A 22,354-nucleotide genomic window follows, 5' to 3' on the forward strand; every position below is an offset into this window, starting at 1 on the left:
GAATTTAAGCTCCCAGTCTGACCTTTTGAAGGTGTTGTGCAGATTTCCTTTAAGGATGAGGACAGAGGTCAGATACAGAGTGATCATTTTGTGAAAAAAGTATTCACCCACCCAGAAGTGATTAGATGTTTTTGCCTTTTATTATTTTTCTGTGTGAGTTCATTTGAAAGTGTAATGATTATATGGTTTCACCCATGTAGTTGTTATTGGGGCATTTAGTGTACAGGATGAGGTACACCACATGTTGTGACAGTATGTGTAGGTCCCATGGATCAGCATCTTTCATTGACTAGCTTAGATGGCTCCCTGCCTAGCATGCTGGTTGTTGTGGATCACATTCTTACGCACCTATCTTTCCCCATTCATTGTATAGGGAGCGTAGGTGCGTAACTCAGATCAGATTTTATGGATTGTGTTATTGCTGTCCCTGTGATTTTTCTAAAAGTTACGTATTGCAATATTCAGTGTTGCAATGCCCGAGTCCCTTTGTAGATCTGGGCTTAAATAAATATTTCCTTGTTTCTTGCATAAAATCAGATCAATCCTGCAGTTATTTCTCAGATCAAGCTTCCAGTTGAAGCCAATTTGGCCTGAGAAAGGACTTCAGGATTGGGATAATATCAAGAAAGAGTGCTAGAACAGAGTATTAAATATCAAAACCACATTGCTTTAGTAACATTACAATGGTGACATTAATGTTGCAAAGCCAGAACTTGAAAACTTCTGAATGACACGACACTACTGATTTTCATTTTCTTTTTTATTCTCTGTTAGCATTATACCCTGGGGCTTATTTATAAGAAATCAAGATTTTTGAGTATAACTTCCTTTAACTTTCCTATCCTAAAGTCAGATTCCTTCCTCTAAAGGTTACAAAGGTTCAGTTTATTCTTAGGATCTGTTCCAGACTCTTGGATGACTCAGTGTTTACACAATGGATCGGAACATTTAGGCATCTTTCATGGAACATTTAGACAGTTTTTATAGAAGTACAATATTTACACTTCTGAGACATTCTAGTCTATTGGGAAGTAGATATTTGTGCTGCTCCTTAAAACTTTTATAATTTGACTTCTAGCTACTGTATATTTTTATAAAAGAAGTTGTGTATTCCTGCTATAGTTTAATTTCCATTGTAATCTTCTGTTTTCACCCAAAAATAATTCAGATATATTTACCTTTTGAACAGATGTGTCCTATTCTTGTTTCCTGCCTAAAAATGAGTTTTTCTTACAAGCTTGAAAAAAATCCATACAGCTGTTTGTAAGATTTGAGATAGTGGAGAAATACATTTTTACTTGTTAAACAGATCCATAAAAAGATTAAGTTTTAAACTTGATTTTGGTATAGATGTAGTCCTCATTGAGGATCATTATGTTAACCTAGTTGGTGTGGAATGACATAACTAGAAATAAAATATACTGCAAATAATTTACTAAACTATGCAAATTAATTGTGAAAAAATAAAATCCTTAGCAGAAGAACTTTGACATAAGTAATTGCTGCATATGCAGAACTGATAAAGTCAAAATGAACCATTTTTGCTTTATAAATTTTAAACATTATTTAGATTTTTGTTATGAACTTTGGCCCTGATCCTATTATGAGATTCAGGCGGGTTAAGCCTAGAGTCTGCACAGAACTCTGACATCGCACAGAACAAGCTGCAAAATCAGGGACAATGGGGAAAACCTTTAGTTGGTATATAGTTATAGCTCTATTGAAGTCAAGCTGAGAACCTGCCCCTTAGTTTTGAAAATCCCTTCCTTGAGCGTGTATTTATAGACATACCATGAACTGCTGGAAACCTATGTTTATAAATGAATAACTGGTGTAACTTTTACTCTTGCATACATACAAGTATGTAATTATAGGCCTGAAAAGGCCTCAAAGAGCAAGGCCTGCAGGATCAAGCCATCTTACTTACACTGAAATGAACTACAAACCTCCCCCATTGACTTCAGACGGATCAAAATGATTCACATAAATAGCCATCATACTATGCCCTACATACCTGGTTTCACTCAGTAACTCAAAAAGGTACTATCACTAAAATTTCTGAGTCATTAGTGTTTTTGTGTCTCATCTTTGTGAAAACCAGTAACAAACCACCGAAAAAAGAAAAAGAAAAATCTTCCCACCAACATCACCTCAAAAAGATAAGTAACATTTATGTGCATGCTGATTTTTCCCTTTTTATTTGGCAATCATTTACTTTCCACTTCCTTTCTGGTGATATAGAAACCGGCATGGGTTCATTTTATCTCCTTCTATGATGCACACAATTTAGGGAAACAGCATGTGTTAATTACCACAGATTAGAAGGATAAAAGTCACAAATGGGCACAAAAATCTTTCTGTATGTCCTATAAAATATTTGCTATTTTAATAAGTTATCAGCTGAATAGCATATTATTGTTATACTTGGAGATGTTAATGGTTGCCATCAATCAAAAAGCTGGTTAAAGCTGATGGGTGGTACTACGCACCTTTCATTCAGGCTAAATGGAAGAAGAAATAAAATGCCCTATTGTGTGGTGACAGTTGAAACTATAAAAGCCACCACCCAAGGCCTCAGCAGCATGACAAGGCCTGAGTAGAAGCTAAACCACATGGTCTGAGGTGTTTTCCTGGGGACTGATTGCAAATTCAATACAAGGGCTGGTGGATTGATTGGTTGCAGCGATGTGCACGAGGGGCAGAAAGCAACTAGAAAGCCAAGGGGAAGTGAGAAGAAAGCAAGAAAAGCAGTAAGTGTGGCCCTGGGAGAAAGTCAAGAGAAAGGATTCTTTTGGGCATAATACTTTCTGGAAAGGCAGGCTTGGATTTCTGAACAAGGAAAAGGCCCCCTTTTGTTTGTTCCTATGGAATTCAGGAAAACAGGACTTTGTGTTCATTCTTTGTAAATAAACGGAATTGCACCAGAACAATACCTGGCTCATATCATCAACTTCTCCTAATGGAAACAACCCAGCCAGACTCCAAATATTGACCAACCACTTGAGGCAATTGTGGTTTAAAAGGGGAAACATTATTTAAAGAAAAAGTCTGGAACACAGTGGATTTCAGGTAGGTCAAATTGTGAGTATAATACTTTAATTTATTCACCAAAGGCATAATTTCTATTACGTTTTTCTGCTAAGTAAAACTATGTTAATTAAGATGAACACTGTCATATTTCATGACTGTAATGTCACAGCAATGAACTGTAACTTTTTGATAAAACGAAACCATAAAATAATACTTTATTATTACTGAATTCATGTGAACAAGGTTCCACTTGAAAATCTGTGTCAGAAGAATTGCCATTGTGTTTTTTAACAAGAGTTTTTTACAATTAATTTAGTGACAAAAGCTATACAAATGAAATCTTCATACCTTCATCTTGGGGATTTAAAGTAAAGTTTCCTTCATTAAAAAAATGAGGATTGATATAGCTTAAAACACAATGTTTTGTATGTTTCATTAAAAATAAAAAAAACTGAAAAACTTTAATTTTACTTGTGTTGAGCTTGAGATAAAAGTGGGAAATGAATTTGATGACATTTGCGCAAATATCTTGTCTCATGCTATAAATGATGAACAGATAGAAACAGCTGTAAGAATGCTAAATATCAACTTTTAAGGCAAAATATATTTGCCTGCTTTTAAATATCATCCCCAATAAGAATGAATACACAGTGCACCACACTGTAATGGGCTGCAAGAAAAAAAACCTCAGAAATAGTATGAGAAAGCTCTTCTCAATTTCTGTCTCACACTGCTTGCCTTCAAATTAAAGCTGGGCAGGCTCTATAAAACATGCATCCAAATTAATCTTGACAATCTTCTTGAAAAGCTCTATTAAAGCTCAAAGCTTAAGAGCTTAACATGTATATAGCTTATGCTTTGAAAAAGAATCAAAAAGCCTTAACTTCAAAACTGATCTTACATTCATCTACTTTTGTAATCCACTAGAATACATAAGGGCAACATTTAACATCTGGGTTCATGGTTTTAGAAAAATCTTCAATATGGTGACAAAAAGTTAGAGATTTTGTTCTCTCTCTCAAGAAAACTTTTGTAAAGATGGTAACATTCCATGCAGGGGGAAAACCTTATGAAGGAGATAAAACCTCATGGGGCATAATGAAACAAAGAAATGAATGATACAATGTTTGTAGAAAGAAGAGACAGAAATATAAGAAGTGAAAACGTTGAGAGACATTGTAAATGTTTATAAAATAGAAAGACTTAAAAAGCAGAGAGTTAATTCCCAAAACTAGTGAATTATTGAGAAATTAGAGGATTGGTAGGTAGAGCTACCCACCCACTAAATCAGAAAGAGAACCAAGAATGGGGGAATGAAACAACCTACTGGCTAGGCTTGCAAGTAGTTCTTAGGAAGCTGGCAGCTCCCAGTGTACTCTCAATTCCCTCTTGCTACATATTTTGTCCTACTTGGAAGTTGTTCAGGCCAGTTAATTGGTTTTTGATTCCCAGTTGAAGATATCTATGGGGGAGATTTTCAAAGGCACATACGGCAGCTAGGTGCCTAGCTGCCATTTATGTCTCTGAAAATCTTTCCCCCCGCCACTCCTGCCATGAGTTTAATTACAATATTAATCTCTCAGCTATGTCACTCCCTGTCCTTTGTGGAACTATTCCACCTCACATTTATTGTGAAACTGAGGCATTCTGAACAGACTGTCAAATTCCTACACCTTCCCACTGTGACAACTTTCCCTGTTTGTCTAAAGTCATGCTGAACTATTTCTGCTCCAGTTATGGATCTTTGTCATTGTCTGTGCCACCATAATTTGCCCGCCTCTCCCCCCCCCCATTATAATACAGTCTTTAACTGTATAATTACATACTATTTTTCCCCCACAGGATCCCTTCTTCTTCCAGAGTCCTCATTTGAATTTTCCAGAGTCAGTTCAGCTTACCTCTACATATATTATATTTTTGAAAGAAAGGGTAAATGTATTTTATATGGTTTTATAATCGTACACTTTAAAAAAAAAGAAAATGTGTGAAAAGTAAGTCAGAAACAAAGTAAATTAACCACATGAAACTGTATAATATAAAATATTTGTGATCTCAATATTAGCAGCCCCACTATGTTACAGTATCAAGAAGTATATATCTTGGTAGATATGTGTTTCATCTTAGAACAAAAGAAAAAAAAGTAGAGCAGAAAGGATAATTTGTCAATAAAAATGTCTATTCATCAGAGACATTGTTCAGTATTTATTGCACTAATTTTTACTGTTTGCAATACTTCTGTATCATATAGTGCATTTAATTAAAAGGGTCTGGTTTGGAAATACCTTGTAAATAAAGTTAATCATAAAATTACTGAAATAGTCATGATTACTTCTGAAAGCAAACTGAAAAACAATCAAAAACAGCAATTAAATAAAATTCATTTCTTTTTGGAAGAGGCCAAATCTGAGAATCCCTGCTCACCCAAAACTTTATGAGGAGGAGAGAAATGGTGATTCCACCATGTATTTATTCAGCAACTCAGTCATAGCATCCAGTCTCTCACCAATTCCTTGTATGTGACACACAGTGACAAGGACGAGCATTGGAATGGAAATGATTCAGTAGCACTAAAGTCTATGGGAAAGGTTGTTGTCTAGGAAAAAACATGTGATGAAGTATTTAGTGATTAAGTTGCTACCTGTAATCTCACCCTGACCTCAAGTGGTAAATTTCCAGAAAAAGAACTGCAGGGTTTGGCCTTTTAAAACTTATTTCATCAACATAAAACTGACTTCATTCTTTATTGCCATAATATACTTAGTTATTGGGACATTATGCATTACTAAAATAAGGCAGATTTATGATGCTTTGAGATGACTGCAGAAACTGAATCAAATTTGTAAGATTAAATTCAGGTTTGAAGAAGAAGACATCACTTTCTGACTTCTTTATATTAGTCCACTGACCCATTCCCCATAGAAGCCTATACAACAAAACTTTGTTTCACTTGCCTTTGTATCTGTTTGACAGAGGAACAAAAATGCACTTTAAAATGAATGATTTCCTAAACAGCATATAAACTAGATTTTTTTCTACTGGGAATTCATGTATATATTATAATTATAATTCATTTCTTTGATATGTATTTTCTTTAATGAAGTAGTTTTGAATGACTCTCATAAATGTTCAGTTTTAAAATGCAAACTGTGTTTTGGTGCAATTCTGATGTGGTCCTCTTTGCAAATGATGATGCAAACCAATAACTTACAATTAGAAGATGAACAGTGATGAGACTACTATCTCCAGTGTTCCTCCTTTTTTCTGTATGATATGGCATATAGGTGGTTTAACAACACATTAGAAGAGGAGACAATCAATACACTGCACTCACCAAAAGCCATAAGTGAGGACAGGAGTTTTAATGTATTTTTCAAAAAGTAAACATGTGCCGTACCTTTTTAAAAATTCCATATACTCAGTATGCTTGATGAGGCCTGTCCTCATCATTATTGTTTGAAAACATTGCCGATCAATAGCCCAAAGTTTCACATTTACGAGAGCTGGAAAAAACAAGACAAGGGGAAAATTTAATTAGCAAATCTGAAATGTGAAAAACCTTTTGTGAACTGCAGAGGAAATTAATTATTCATGAGAACACGGAAATTACTAGCTTTTACAAACTTAAACTATTAACATAAAATTAATCTACTGGGCAATGGACTGAACATGCACAATCCAAAAACAGATCTAATTTTACTCAAAGATCTCATCATGGTATGTGGGTTTTTGGGAAAATGCCTTAGGAAGAACTGTGTCATCTGAAAGTGTTGGAGTAAATACACATAGGAAGTTTTTACAGTGTATGGTGAAGGAAAGGAAAAAAGGGGCTCTATTAATCACTACAATAAGTTATGTCATATACACTATTACTGATACCACATGATTTGAGAATTGATTTAGACTTATCCATGATTTAGAGGGAGCAAAGTTAAGTAGGATTTGATCCTACTGCCATCAAAGTAAATGGTAAAATTTCCACCGGCGTCAAAGGGTTTTTCAAGAACCCTGTCCTACTATATCTTGATGTTAGAACACTTTTAAAGGGGATGGGGAAACCTGCTTTAATGAGGATTTATCCCCCAAACTTTGGTTTCAGTGTCTATGACAAATTCCAGTATTTCTCAATCATGGATTATTAAAACACATCATATGCTTTATAGCAGAAGTCCCCAACTAGGGAATGAGGAACACTTGTGGTCCACAAAGCACTTTCATTCATCCACACAGAGCTGGCTGGTCTCATGGTGCTGACTCTCTTTCCTATTCTCATCTGTCAAATTGCATTATGAGACAGCTAAAAGTGAATTAAATATTTTTCTTCAGAGGCAAATGCTGTAGTTGCCACAGGGATGTCTCACAATCATAAATGAGAGGGGAGAAGGTCTACACAACAGGAGCTGAGGTGGCTGTACAGTGGCCATGAGACCAACCTCTGTATTAAGAAGCACCTGTACTATGATATTTCTAAAATTCCTGCTGTAGACAGATTAAATGATCATTTGTAGAAATTATTTGTGAAAGTTTAACAGTGACTTCAGAAAATGTTCACTACAATGAAAAGTATTTCTGTTGTTGCATGTTCAGACAACTGTACTGTCTTATGGAATAGGAGTGCTCAATGTGAGAGAGGAAAATAAGTCATATTAAAGTTGTATTCTCACTTGAAGTGAAAGCACAGATGCAGGCTCCAAAATGGTCCTCTGAGAATATCACCTCTGACTTGGTTTAGATAATAAATTCAAATTTCATTTTACATACATTAACTTAGAAATTTGGTTATACAAACATTTCTAATGGTGCTGCGCTTAAATAAGAATACGTAGAGAATAATCAGAATTCCTCTTTAAAGAGCACCACTTCTACTTTTGCTTTTGGGAAGTAACTCAAGCAAACTTCATATCCAGTAGAGAGAAACTATGGGAAATGGAATTAGGCATAAAGAATTCACAAATATTCTTGTGAATAAAAGCCATAAAATCACTTAGCTGATATTCACATCTCCTCTAATTCACAAATATTCATATTTGTGAGTTTTATCAACTATAACATTTGCAGAAAGCAAAAGCATCACAAATACCAGCTCAAATATTTATGAGAAAATACACACCTGCAGTGCTGTAGCGGCCATGTTGAAAATTTTTATTATTTTCACATTAGATTAGTATATAGGGACAAAATTAGAAAAGCCAACGCACAAAATGAGATTAAACTAGCTAGAGGCATAAAAGGGTAATAAAAAAACATTCTACAAATACATTAGAAACAAGAGAAAGACCAAAGGTAGGCCCGTTACTCAATGAAGGGGCGGGGGGGGGGCACAATACCAGAAAATGTGGAAATGGTAGAAGTGCTAACAGGCTTTTTAGTTTCAGTTTTCACCAAAAAGGTTAGGAATGACTGGACATCTAACATAGTGAATGCCAGTGAAAATGAGGCTAAAATAGGGAAAGAATAAGTTAAAAATTACTTTGACAAGTTAGATGTCTTCAAGTCACCAATGCCTGATGAAATGCATCCTAGAATACTCAAGGAGCTGACTGAGGAGATATCTGAACCATTAGCGATTATCTTCGAGAAGTCACGGAAGACAGGAGAGATTTCAGAGGACTGGAAAAGGGCAAATGTAGTGCCAATCTATAAAAAGGGAAATAAGGACAACCTGGGGAATTACAGGACAGTCAGCTTAACTTCAGTACCCGGAAAGATAACAGAGGAAATAATTAAGCAATCAATTTGCAAACACTTAGAAGATAATAAGGTGATAAGTAAGAGTCAGCATGGATTTGTCAAGAAAAAATCATGTCAAATCAACCTAATAGCTTTCTTTGACAGGGTAACAAGACTTGTGAATGGGAGGAAGTGGTGGATATGGTATATATTGACTTTAGTAAGGCTTTTGATACTGTCTCACATGACCTTCTCATAAACAAACTAGAGAAGTACAATCTAGATGGTGCTACTATAAAATGGGTGCATAACCGGTTAGAAAATCATTCACAGAGAGTAGTTATCAGTGGTTTCCCAGTCAAGCTGGAAGGGCATATCGAGTGGGGTCCTGCAGGGATCAGTTCTGGCTCCAGTTCTGTTCAATATATTCATCAATGATTTAGATAATGGCATAGAGAGTACACTTATAAAGTTTTCAGAAATACCAAGATGGGAGGGGATGAAAGTGCTTTGGAGGCTAGGATTAAAATTCAAAATGATCTGGAAAAACTGGAGAAATCATCTGAAATAAATAGGATGGAAATCAATAAGGACAAATGCAAAGTACTCCACTTAGGAAGGAACAATCAGTCGCACATATACAAAATGGGAAAGGACTACCTGGAAAAGAGTATTGCAGAAAAGGATATGGGGGTCATAGTGGATCACAAGTTAAATATGAGTGAACAGTGTAAGACCGTTCACAAAAAAAACCAAGCGTCATTCTGGGATGTATTAGCAGAAGTGTTGTGAGCAAGACACAAGAAGTAATTCTTCCACTCTACTCCGCGGTGATTAGGACTCAAATGGAGTATTGTGTCCAGTTCTGGGAGCTAAATTTCAGGAAAGATGTGAACAAAATAGAGGAAGTCCAGAGACAAGCACAACAATGATTAAAGGTTTAGAAAGCATGAGCTATGAGGGAAGATTGAAAAAATTGTGTTTGTTTAGTCTGGAGAAGAGAGGACTAAGGAGGGACATGATAATGGTTTTCAAGTACATTAGAGGCTGTTACAAGGAAGAGGGAGGTAAATTGTTCTTGTTAACCTCTGAGGATAGGACAAGAAGCAATGGGCTTAAATTGCAGCAAGGGCGGTTTAGGTTGGACATTAGGAAAAACTTCCTAATTGTCAGAGTGGTTAAGCACTGGAATAAATTGCCTAGGGAGGTTGTGGAATCTCCGTCTTTGTCTAACCTGCTCTTAAAAATCTCCGAACACCTGTTAGGGATGGTCTAGATAATGCTTAGTCCTGCCATGAGTGCAGGGGACTGGACTAGATGAGGTCCCTTCCAGTCCTACAATTCTATGATTCTAGATTAATTCAACAAGTATGGAGGTGTGCAGGTAATCTGTGATCAGAAAAAGGGGATCAAGACTTCTTATAAAGGATAGGTCATCTAAACATCATGAGGGAGAAAACATTGAATGTCTCTTCAAAAATCAATTGCATCTAATCTGGCACCACAAACTACATGCCTTCATCATAATTATATGGTTATTGCATGATGTCACTACAGAGCTAAGTTAAGGTTGTTTGGGTGCCTTAATTGTGCACTTCCATATTTTAATATTTTGGATTTCTTTTAAGTTTAAGCTTAACTCTGAATTTCCTTGGTTAATAATGCTTGGATTTTGAGATAATTATAATATCTCTAATATATTTTATGTACTCTCAACCATAATTCCACTTTTATTTATTTTTTGTCTGGGAGTTCTCAAAATAAGTTCCTATGTACTCCAAATTCCCAATTCTAGTCAAATGTAATTGAGAATGTGATTTGCCTTTCTGCTAGGCATCGTTTCTCTTCCTAAACAAAACACATTGCTCTCATTCAAACGCAGAATTGTCAGCCATCAGTAAGAATATAAAGAGACAGTAAAGAATTATAGTGAACTGCAAATAGAGAAATTCTGAAGGCCATAGATATTGCCAAAACCATATGAGTCAGCGTCCAAGAATGAAAATAAAATATTAATGTGAACAAGAAGAGAGTATGCTCACTCATGATTTTGTAGTGCATAGTTCTGTGGATCTCATCTTCAGAGGTGCAGAGCATCCACAATTCCTATGACTTCTGAAAATAAGACCCTGTATGTTTATGTGACCAAATATCCCTGAACGCCAGTAATGCTCCAAGATTACACATTAAAATGCTTTAGATATGTGCAAAATAAAACAATTAAAGTTTCATGTAGACAAGGAAGCAATTGCTTTATCTGGTAATAGTTATTAACAAATACAATAAAATTCCCGGGTAATTGCCATTTGCATTCACACAGTCTGAATTAATCCAACCCAGATATAGGTCTTTATACCAGCCTATATTTTATATGTGTGTACCCTACATCATGTCAATAGTAGTGGCTGACTCATCACATTGTGTGTCCAAAAGGAAGAGAAAATGGAAACTGCTGGTAACAAATGAAATTCCTGGGACTTCGGGCTTGTCTGTCTGTCAGAGCATATAGATTGCGGACAGTTGGGGGTTGAATCAAAGCACACTAATGAACTGTCAGTGTGCATCAGCAAGTTCCACAGGGACAGTCACATCTCAGCTTCATGTGATCAAAATGTTCACATGACTAACCCTTAATTCTTGGCAGATATGAGCTAGTGTTACAATTTCTGGTAGAGAGCTAATTTTCAACGTACAGTTTTTTTAAAATATCATCACTCTTTTTGAATGAGAAGTACATTTGTGCATCATTTTATTATTTAGACCCTGAAATTCCCTTATATATTAATAAGCAATGCATATTTAAATCTTCAATCAATCTATAGTGATGAGAGCTCTTCGACATACAGATACAACCAATAGTTTAAAAATACAATTGAATATACTGCTTTTAGGGAACTTCCATTTTTATTTTGTTAAAATGTCTGTTATGTTAGTAATGTGTCCATTAGCAGTAACTCTGTTATTTATTTATTATGATGTCCTAATCAATAGGAATGACATTCACTTGCTACAATGGTTAATTAAGAATTCTGTTATCCCTATAATGAAACCACCAAAAGCAGCATTTACAAGGTTTTAGACTCTCCAAATTATGTTGTGGAAGTACGTTCTTAGACTAGATCTGAAGTCTTTTTACTTCAAAGACAGACATTCAAGAGCTACATTTTACTATTTAGCTTTTTGTTGTCAAATGTATATGAACAGTCTGCTGGGTGATGTTGGACAAGTAATTTCGCCTCTCTGTGCCTTAGTTTCTCCATCTGTAAAATGGGATACTGATATTGATCTCTTGTGTAAAGAGCTTTCATATCTACTGATGACAAGTGCAATATAAAACATTGTTATTACTTATTTTTTATAGTTACCAAGATATTTCAGTAAAAATAGTGCCGTACAGGCCAAGTAAAAAAAGAAAACTAATATGAAATTGGCATCTATTTTCTGGGTGTTCGATTCTCTCTGATAAAAGATACAAGGAATATAACTCATTTTTATAGAGGTTACTTGCCTCCAAAGGGGAGGGAATAATTCACAGGTTGTTTAGCAAATCAACAGGAAAAGTCTGAAGAATGCCTCCCTATTCTCCATTCTTTGCTGATTATTTTAGTCACTTTGTTTCATCCTCCATGTTCAGCAAAATCCTGCTGGGTAAACTCATTAGAAGCAGGAAAAGATGTCCTTCTAAAACAGTCACTTTCTTTTGGAAATGAAAAAGCAGAAACTCAAAAATTTAAGTTATCTCCTCTGTCTGGCAATTTCAAAATTGTTTGTATTTGGCTCATTGTATGGCTGTCATTTATCTTTCATGCTTAGATTTTCAATGTGTCATTGAATGTATGGATACTGGTATGGTGCTGAATAGCAAAAATAGTGATGGAGTGAATATGGAATTAGAGGATAGACTGTGCTTGCGTATGTTTTACATTGGATTAAGAAGTGACTTCAAATTTTGCATTGAGCTTTCCATATTTTGTATTGTAGAGTTAAAAACATTCACCCACTTACCTGTTTCTTAGAAACAATAAGAATTCTTATAAGTATGTGAAGCTATTTTAAGGTGTAAATCTAATGCTATTTAAATAAAATCAAAATTTTCTGCTATGATAAAGTCATTTGCTGTCAAACTCTTCAAAAAAAAACTATTTCATTTTCTTAGCAGCTTGCTATTCACTTTAAAAGTGAATATAGGTTTGCCCTTACAGCATTGAACTATACAAGTGAAGCTTTCTTTTCACAACGGAGACACTGTAGCCTCTCCATGGTTATAGTTTAATCACGTGTTCCATTATAAACCTGACTTTAGCTCAGGAGGAACACAGTAAAACAATCCAGTATAAATTTTGTATTTATGTTTGTATATCAGGGTGAACTTTTTCTGGAAAGTATAGGCAAATTGGACTAGGCTTTTCATAAGATATGAATGTACAAACATTTTAGTTCCTTCACCTTTGGAAATTTTACTAATGTTTTTGTGGCTTGTAGTACCTTAAGAACAACTTAACTAGAAACTCAAAACGTGTTTCAATTTGTTGGCTTTAGTAAGAATTTATAGCCTTTGGATAATTTGAGGAGATTGGAAGTTATTTTTAAATGTTCCATGGAGTTCCTAAAAGGTGCATAACAGCCACAACTATTTATATTGTCAAAAGTAATTTTTAAATGGATATTTAATGTTTTTAACCTTGTACATGCATCATGCTTAGCAAAGAATCCGTAAAAAAAGATTAGCATAACGTACCATCTTTCATCAGTTTTCTTGATGTCCAAACAACAGCACACTTTCAGAGAGCAATGTAACCATCTGTAACATCTATACATATGTTCAGGGACATTAGTTTTGTGAATCAAAGAGTTAAAATGAAAGCCAAAGATCCTGTGCCAATAAGCATGCAGGTGGACCTCTGCACCTGTGTAAATAGGTCCACCCTCATGGTTCTCAGTGCAAGATCAGGGCCTTATGCCATATCGCATTATTGTGAGACATGCAGGATGAAATCCCTATCCAATTGCAATCAATGGGAATTTTGCCATTGACAGCAATGGAGCCAGGATTTCACCCACAGCCTTAAATTAAAAGAAGGTAATACTATTTTACAGGCTTTTGGGTCTTAGTCAGTTTAGTTCTGATTTTTCTAGGTCTCTTCATCCTCCAGTGTAATCGACTCAGGAAGCCTTTGCATCTAAATGGAGCCTCTACAGATCCTCTCTCACACATCACAATGTCGGGGAAAACAATGACAGCCTGATGTAGAACAAAAAGACACATGGGAAAAGGGATACGAGGTTGACAGTAATAGTCCATGAGGTTGATTTTCCCCTTCTTATTCTTGTATGAAAGACTAGAGTTAGAACTCAACTTTCTTTTATGTATCTTTGTCTTCCAAATGAATATACAGCATTTAAAAGATATAGTTGTGGGACAACTATTATTTGATAGTTATTGTACTACTGTTAATTAAACAATACTATTCTGATATCAGTATGTATATAAAATGTATTTCCGCAGAGATTACATAAACATTTCAGAGAAATTCAGTGTTAAAATATGAATGAATTAATTTAATATTGACATTTAACTAATGGGGTGAGCCACCTTTTTGGCCAGATGTGGCACTGCAGGTGAGCTCTACCTTACCTTCCCCCAACTGGGTGTCAACCAATCTAGTTGCACAGATCAGGAAAATGAAAAGCCAAAACAAACTAGTCAAAAGAAATATGTCTCCTTTAATGCAGCCCCAGGCAAGGAGCACACGTAATAACAAATCAAAGGCCCTTACCTCAGGACCCAGGTTCAGGTCTCCCAAAGTAAAAGTCTAAAACAAAGTCTCTGTGCCTGGTCAGGTTAACCTTCCAGAGCTGGAAATAAATCACCACCCAGCTCTAGCAGACATATTTCGTCTAGCTGTGATTGAATTGGTGCACTAAGAATAGAACGTGGCTGTAGGATGTGGGATTGACTGACCACCCCAGAATGTGCCTGTCAAAGACCCTAGGCAGATACTCAAGGTGGCTAGCCCATCCTGCTGCTTGAACTGTTGCAGCTATAGTCTATTTTAAGCATGCTAGTTTGATCAAAGGTCGCTTCTATCTCCTTGAACTAGGAATCACACCCCCAGCTCAAAATGTAGACGTACCCTAACGTACGAAATTAAATGCAAAGAAAGAAGATAAAATGGTGGAATTAACTGAAAAGATTAAGTGATTAACGTGCTATGTTAATGTCCATCTAAATTAATTTATATCCTGATAAACTTCCTTTATTCAAACACCGCATATGAAGAGAAATGTGATTTTTATATTTTCTGATGAAATTTTCTTTAAAAGTGTATTTTTCTGCCAATCGAAGTCAAATCTCAGACGGCTCAGTGGATAGAGAATCACAAGATTTAGGACTTGGCTACATGGGGAAACAGCCCAGAATAGCTCTCGGTATGCTCTAAACCACAAAAAAAGAATGGTTAGAAGATGTCTATGCTGTAGCTGGAAGTGTGCTTCCCAGCTTGGGTAGATAGATGTGAGCTAGCTCTGCTTGAGCTAGTACACTAAAAATAGCAGTGTGGCACAGGCAGCTGCTCGGGCTAGCTGCTAAGTACATAGCCAAGGGTGGGTGGGGAATCAGGTTTGTACTCAGATGGCTAGCCCAAGTCACCACCAGTGCTACCCTTGGCTACACTGTTATTTTTAGTGTGCTAGCTTGAGCAGAGTTAATGCATATCTGTCCATCTGAGCTGGAAAGCACACTTTAAAGTACTTTAAATTCACACCCTAGTTTATTTTGCAATAGCTTCACCATGCAGACAAACCCCTACTGATAAAACACTAAACAGTTATAGTATTTTAAAAGAAGCTAAATTCTTGAGGCTGCTCGTACAATCTCTTATCTATTCCAGTTTTCATTTGCTTAGTGAAACCTTTTAATTTTTTCCAAGGATCACTGAGTGACTCAATCACAAATAAATTACAACACTAGCTGAATATTTTATTGGAATTGAAATGTTCTTATTGCCTGGGATAGTATATTGAGTTCATGTTCTCAGTGTAGTTTTTAGCCTACTGTAACACACAGGCCCATTTGTGGATCACCATTCTGTCAGCAGCTCTGGTCATGCCTGACACACTCACTGCTCCTAACACAATGTTGTCATAATCTGCATCTAAAAGGTGGCATGTCATTGGAACACTAATAACTCACTGATCATTAATATTCTTCTGTGATGTATGCACAGGATATGTGCAAAAATTTATGAATATGTGCTAGAATTTAGTTTTTAAAATGTGTTTGGCAAGCAACGCATAAGCCAGTCTACCCTTGCAAAGGAACATGTATTTGTTTGTTTGTCCAGCCTGCTCATCAGGAAGACACAATGAAGGTTGATTTATGTATAAGATAAACAAAATTATTCCACGGGGGATTAGACAGCATGGCATCTATACCCCAGCAGCAGGGAGAAATTTTACCTGGGCTATAGAAACCGGAGGACTGAACATCAAATGGTAAGTCATTTAATCAACTGCTTGTGTACAATATTACTGTATTATAAAAGGGTACCAAGCAAGGTCTTTTCTGAAATCTACTGACACATTGGTGATGAATATGATTGTGAAAGATATGCATGTATTAACACTATATGAGGAAATATGGATACTTAATGATATTATGCTTTGAAGTTAGTGACCAAAAACAATGGAAGCCCCATTTACATACAAATCAGCTGGAGGATGGGAAGCCCACAGGAAGGGAAGAACAGCGTGATGATATCCCGAGTCTGGGAATAAAACAGTAAGTTTGGGAAGATATAAAATGGGAGAGGAGAAGCCATCTTGGTAACCATCACTGAACATACACAAGGGGCTAGAGCTCTTGCAAGCTGAGAAAGATGGGTCCTTCAACCATGGGGGTTGAAGTCTCTAGGCACAGAAGATTTGTAAGGACCTTGAACAAAGACTGTAGCTTCTTAAGTTAGGTCTTAACCATTAGAAAGCATAGTTTTACTTTTGTTAGTTTGTAACCCTTTCTAACTTTATTCCTTCTACTTGGTATCACTTAAGCTATGTCCTTTTGTTAATAAACTTGTTTACAACAAAGGGTATATTTACTCTAGTTAAGTTAATAAGCTGTGATATGCTTTTGTCTCTCTAAAAGTAGCAAACAAACCATATTATTATTCCTCTGAGTATTCCAGGAAAAGGCTGGACACTTCAGGGCAGACAACACAGGGAATACTTGGGACTGGGAGCATGTTGGTGTCTCCCCTGCATGTAGTAACTGGGTTATAGAGACTAAAGTGGGGACATTGTGATGTAGGCAGGCTGCTGGGGTCAGAGCACTGAACTAGGGCCGAAAAGTACACAGACACTCAAAGTACTGCATGCTTGTATGCTGGGCTGGAAGCATCCTGACAAAAGAACCACAGCAACAGAGCATTTTGAGGTGCTGACACCACCCCCCACTGGTCTGGACTATGCCCCTGAACGTAACACCTTCTATATCCAAAGAGTTGTTCAAATGATCTGTGAGTAGCGTGATGAAGCGTATATAGGTAAACAACAGGTACAATAAATATTAGCATCTTCAGGTCTTTGGGGTTGTTTTAGAAGGAGCAAGTTGTAAAACTTTCCAACAGAAATTTAAGCAATTTCCTTTTTTTTATCATAAGTTTCTGAGGAATTATTGTAAAATTACTTTGATCTAGGAGACCTTGGTTTTCAGCTACTCATGTTATATAGTTTATATCGTATAAAATAATGATGAAAAGCATATGCCCATCTAACTACACAGAAGCACCACATTAAATTATTTTACCCTTCCAGATACCTCATGAATGAACTACCAGCAGACTCCAAGTATGGATATTACAAAAAGTGCTATGGAGAGAATGTACTTAGTTGGAGTAGAATAAAAAGATAAGTGACTGCACTCTAAAACACTTTTGTTCCAATTTCTAATACTGGTGAGTAAGAATATCAGTTTATTCTAATACTAATGTCTTCTCAATGCTTCCCCTAACTGAAATGTATAGTAGTAAATTGTCATCCAATATTCTGCAAAAGGTATAATAATTTTATATTTGGATGACTAAAGATAAAGCTATGCTGCAGAGACCCAGGAAAACATTAATGCATTTTTCTTCAGTCAGACAGAGACTACAGTTGTTCTTCAACAAAATAAACTAAGAATCTGCTTTTTTTCATTTTCTCTGGTATTAGGAAAAATTGTCAATAACCAAAACTGATAAAATGCACAGAAAGCTATGAAAACAGTTCACTTATTGCATTCCAGGGACTGAACTTCACCTCCTAGAGCACATCTACACTTCAGCTGGGAATGTGCTTTTCAGTATGAATAGATAGACATGCTAGCTCTATTCGACCTCGAGTGCTAAAAACAGATGTATAGCTGTCCACGTACATACCTAGAGTATCCGGGGGGGCTGTACTTAGGTAACTAGGTGTCCTGATCCCAGATATGCTCCCAGTTGTAGTGTAGATGTACCCTTACATGTCCAAACCTCTCTAAGCAAAGAGGGGATAAGAGGAAAGGAAAAGGAGAGAGAATCAGACCACCACCGAAGTTACAGTGTGTACAAAAGCCATTCTGCCAAAGAGCATCTCACTGAATGATGCACCTCCATAGCTCCTAAAAGGAGCTATTGTTCATGTCAGGCTAGTGTGTGTTTAATACTTAATATAGAATCATAGAATCATAGAATAGTAGGACTGGAAGGGACCTCAAGAGGTCATCTAGCCCAGTACCCTGCACTCAAGGCAGGACTAAGTATTATGTAGACCAGGGGTGGGCAAACTACTGCACGCGGGTTGGATCTGGCCCTCCAGAGCTTTGGATTTGGCCCACGGGATTGCCACCCCATGGTGCTGTGGGCCCCACACCGCTCTGGGAAGCGGCCAGCACCATGTCCCTGCGGCCCCTGGAGGGGTGGGGGGAGGCAGACTGCTCCACGCGCTTCACTTGCCTGTGGGTACCCCGCACCCACCCCCAAAACTCCCATTGACCTGCACCTCCTAGAGCACATCTACACTTCAGTGGGGAGCCATGACCAATGGGAGCTTCGGGGTAGGTACCGTCAGGCAAGTGCAACATGGGGAGCTCTCTGCTCCCCATCCCCCAGGGGCCACAGGGATGTGTGCCGGCCGCTTCCTGGAGCGGCGTGGGGCTGGGGCCACCCTGGAGGTGCTCCAGGTAAATTGCGCCGGGCAAGAGCCCGAACCTCTCCTGCACCCCGCAGCCCAAGTTCCTGCCCTGAGCCCTCTGCCTGCACCCCAACCCCCTCCTACACTCTGCACCCCTCCTGCACCCCAACCCCCTGTCCTGAGCCCCCTCCTGCAGTCTGCACCCCTCTCTGCACCCCAACCCCCTCCCTCACTGTGCATCCCCTCCTGCACCCCAACCCCCTTCCCTGAGCCTCCTTGTACACCCCACATCCCTCCTCTGCCCCAGCCCCTTGCCCTGAGCCCCTTCCTGCACACCGCAACCCCTCCCACACCCCGCACTCCCTCCCGCATGCCACCCATTGCCCCAGCCCTACATTCATGGCCTTGCAAGCAATTTCCCCACCCAGATGTGGCCCTCGGGCCAAAAAGTTTGCCCACCCCTGATCTAGACCATCCCTGACAGGTGTTTGTCTAACCTCTTAAAAATTTCCAGTGATGGATGTATGTGTGCTGGGTATATGATTATGGTTCCTAACCAGCAGATACCCTGTCTAATTGTGGCCATTGAATCCCACTGGGATTTTTAGCTCTAACTACGGCTGTGTTGGAATTCTATCCCACTTTTGCATGTGTGCACTGAGGGCAGGTGTCAACACCCATTACTATTGTAGAGCAAAGGGCAGGATTTACCTTGTAATTATAAACACTTCACAATAATCGTCCTCAAGTGAAGTAAGATGTAAACTTTTACAAGCCTTCTGAAATGATTTAAGCTTAAGCAGATAATAAAAGCCTATGTTAGGTTGATCTGTGTTAGCTTATGCCATTTACCCTAGCTGTCCATTTCGTACCTTGACATTTTAATCCTTTTTGTTTAGTTCTATGAGATAAATGTTATCTCCAGGGAGCTGAGTTCAGATATGTCAGAAATGTACACATATGTGCATTACAAAACCATGATACACTCTGAATGGGAATATCAAAACACCAACATTGCTCACTTGGAGCAGCGATGGCAATTGCTGTTCAAAAGTAAGCCAAATGTTTGAATATCTGGAGTGTTTACAGGCCATATATGAGATATTGTCTAATTTGATTTGTATACTTTTTCAATAAAAAATGAAAGCCTATCTTTTCCTGTAGGCACTGCACTGATAGATGCACTAAGAGCTGTGCAGTGAGGCCTGCACTCTGTCTGCCTCTGTTATGGCTTTGCTCTTGGTAGTGCTCATGGGCTAATTTTCTTAAGGTCTAACTATATCACCCAATCCACTTACAAAGGGGAAAATAACATCCATTTTTTAAAAAGTAATTGTGTTTGTCTAATATCTTACTCGTACAAGAAGCTGTCACCTCCAAAACATTAAGAATAAAAGGGGGAAAATGAGAAGGGGAAAAGATCCTAAGGCCTCAGCAGTAGCTTGGAAAACCCCACAGAGGGGCAAAAAAGTGAGTCCCAACATTGGACTCTAATCCCCCTTTCACTTGTGGCAGCATATTACGCTACATTCAAGCACATATTTTTACACATCTATGTTACAAACTGCTTTAGGGTTTTTTAAGTGATGACAGGAGCTATATATTAATGCATCATATTACCTTCTAAGACTCAGTTTTGTCCTTTTTTTTTAAACCAAAAAATCCATATACGTAAACCAGGTGCTATTCTGCACTCTATAGGAGGCTCAAATTACTGTCCTTTGTGTCTTGGCAAATTAGTTTGTGTTAATGTGACCGTGGGCAGGGTTTCCATATGCTTATTTTGTATAACTGAGATCAGTATTTAACTCATATATTCACTCATCTAGGAGTAGTTATTTTCAGGGTCAGTTTGGTTGTATTTACTAAGTACATAGGGGCAGATCCTCAGCTGGTGTAAGTTGTCATAGCTCCATTGATGTGAGAATTTATATGTTGAGAGCCTGCCCTTTCTCTGCTGGCAATGTTGAGAAGGAGCAGAAATCAGCCACACTGGGATACAGAGAGGTAAGCAATGGGGTGGGTTTGGGGAGGATATGGGGGAAAGCTGGGTGGAAGGAACTAAAGGATGGGGAAGGACAGGGACAGGAGCGGGGAGGGATAGAAATAGAGGGGGAGAGGGACATAGTAGTGGTTGGAGATGTTGGAGAGAAGGCCGCTGGAGGACAGAAGCCAGTGGAAAGTGGGGGGAATAGGAATTAGGAGACAGCGTGTAATTCCATGAGCACAAACTACTTTTTCCACTTCAGTAGAAAATATTATGACAGCCTGATTTGGCCTATCTCCAATTAACGTCAGTGGACATTTCTCCTGCATAGGAACAGCAGAATCAGGACCTCTAACAACATGCTTAATATTATCTTAGAAACAATGGGTGGAATACTAACTCCATTGATGTCGAAGGCAAAATTCCCATTGACTTCAGTGGAGCCAGAACATCACTCAATAAATTTGAAATGTCTTGACTTTTCTATGCTTGATCTCACAAACTTAATATTGTGATGATACATTTTTTCCCATAAAATGTCCCAGTTTTAAAACATAAGTAAATAAGAGCTAAGATAAAAATAAAATAAAAACAACACCGAAGAAAATCAAGGGTTTTTTTTAACTCAGAATGTCTCAACTGAAGGAGTCTTTTATAAATGTTTACTTAATTGAAGTATTATTGCATTTAAGTCTCCTTAATAAGTGTTTCATTTAAAGTATTTTTATCATACCTGTCTTTAACACAGGTAGCTTTATATGACTGGGTAGTCTGCCCCTTAAGGGTAGTAATGGCTAGTGGACAGTTACATTAATTTCTTAAGAAAGTTTTCTTTATAACTATTTATGCTAGAATCACTGTGCTTGCTAACAGTGCTGACACCACATTTAATTTAGATGGGATGGGAACAGATCAGACAGGACACATGGTAACAAACACTGTTTTAGATATCGTGTTTTCTCTGAGATAAAATGCAGAGGTCCCAAGGTCTTGGATGCACAACTATATGAGCAAACTAAGAATGGATTAATCCAATCTGACTGCCAAAATGATAAATTGATAAAAATAAATATTAATAACAGACTAAAATACAACATTTTATATAAGCAGGTTTAACCCAAAACAGCTTTCTACTGGAACTTCTTTGGTCAAATGGAAAGGATATGACTGAAGGAAGTGTACTAAATAAAAGATTTGTGACATAACAGGAAGAATGCACAGAAGGCACAAAATCCTCTTCACAAGGTTTTAACAAATCCAGTGGAAATTTTTTTTTTTTGGTACAGTGTCAAATGTACAATTCTGTATAAGCACTTTTTGTCTGATTACCTAACATTAACTCTAGCCCACATCTGCCTATATACTTTTTTCACCACCAATTTCCTAGGATAAAATTATTTATAGTTTTTTTTTTAAATCCATTTCAGTTCTGTGGTCTTATCATTAGCTACAGAGACATCGTAAAGCTCGGGAAAGACAGAGAGGTCTGTAATGAAGTATTGGAGGTGTCTTTGCAGAAAT

General features: G+C 37.5%; 1 protein-coding gene across 4 annotated transcripts in view; it reads right to left on the minus strand.

The window, feature by feature from the left end:
* PRKG1 (protein kinase cGMP-dependent 1) overlaps positions 1-22,354 on the minus strand; it is an 860,241-nt gene that overhangs the window by 309,174 nt on the left and 528,713 nt on the right. For all 4 annotated transcript variants that reach the window (XM_074959000.1, XM_074958999.1, XM_074959001.1 and 1 more), the window contains exon 4: positions 6,425-6,530. In XM_074959000.1, the coding sequence (XP_074815101.1) occupies positions 6,425-6,530 (106 nt within the window). The remainder of the gene's footprint in view (positions 1-6,424; positions 6,531-22,354) is intronic.

Source organism: Natator depressus, chromosome 7 (assembly GCF_965152275.1).
Source record: "Natator depressus isolate rNatDep1 chromosome 7, rNatDep2.hap1, whole genome shotgun sequence".
Taxonomy (NCBI): Eukaryota; Metazoa; Chordata; order Testudines; family Cheloniidae; genus Natator; species Natator depressus.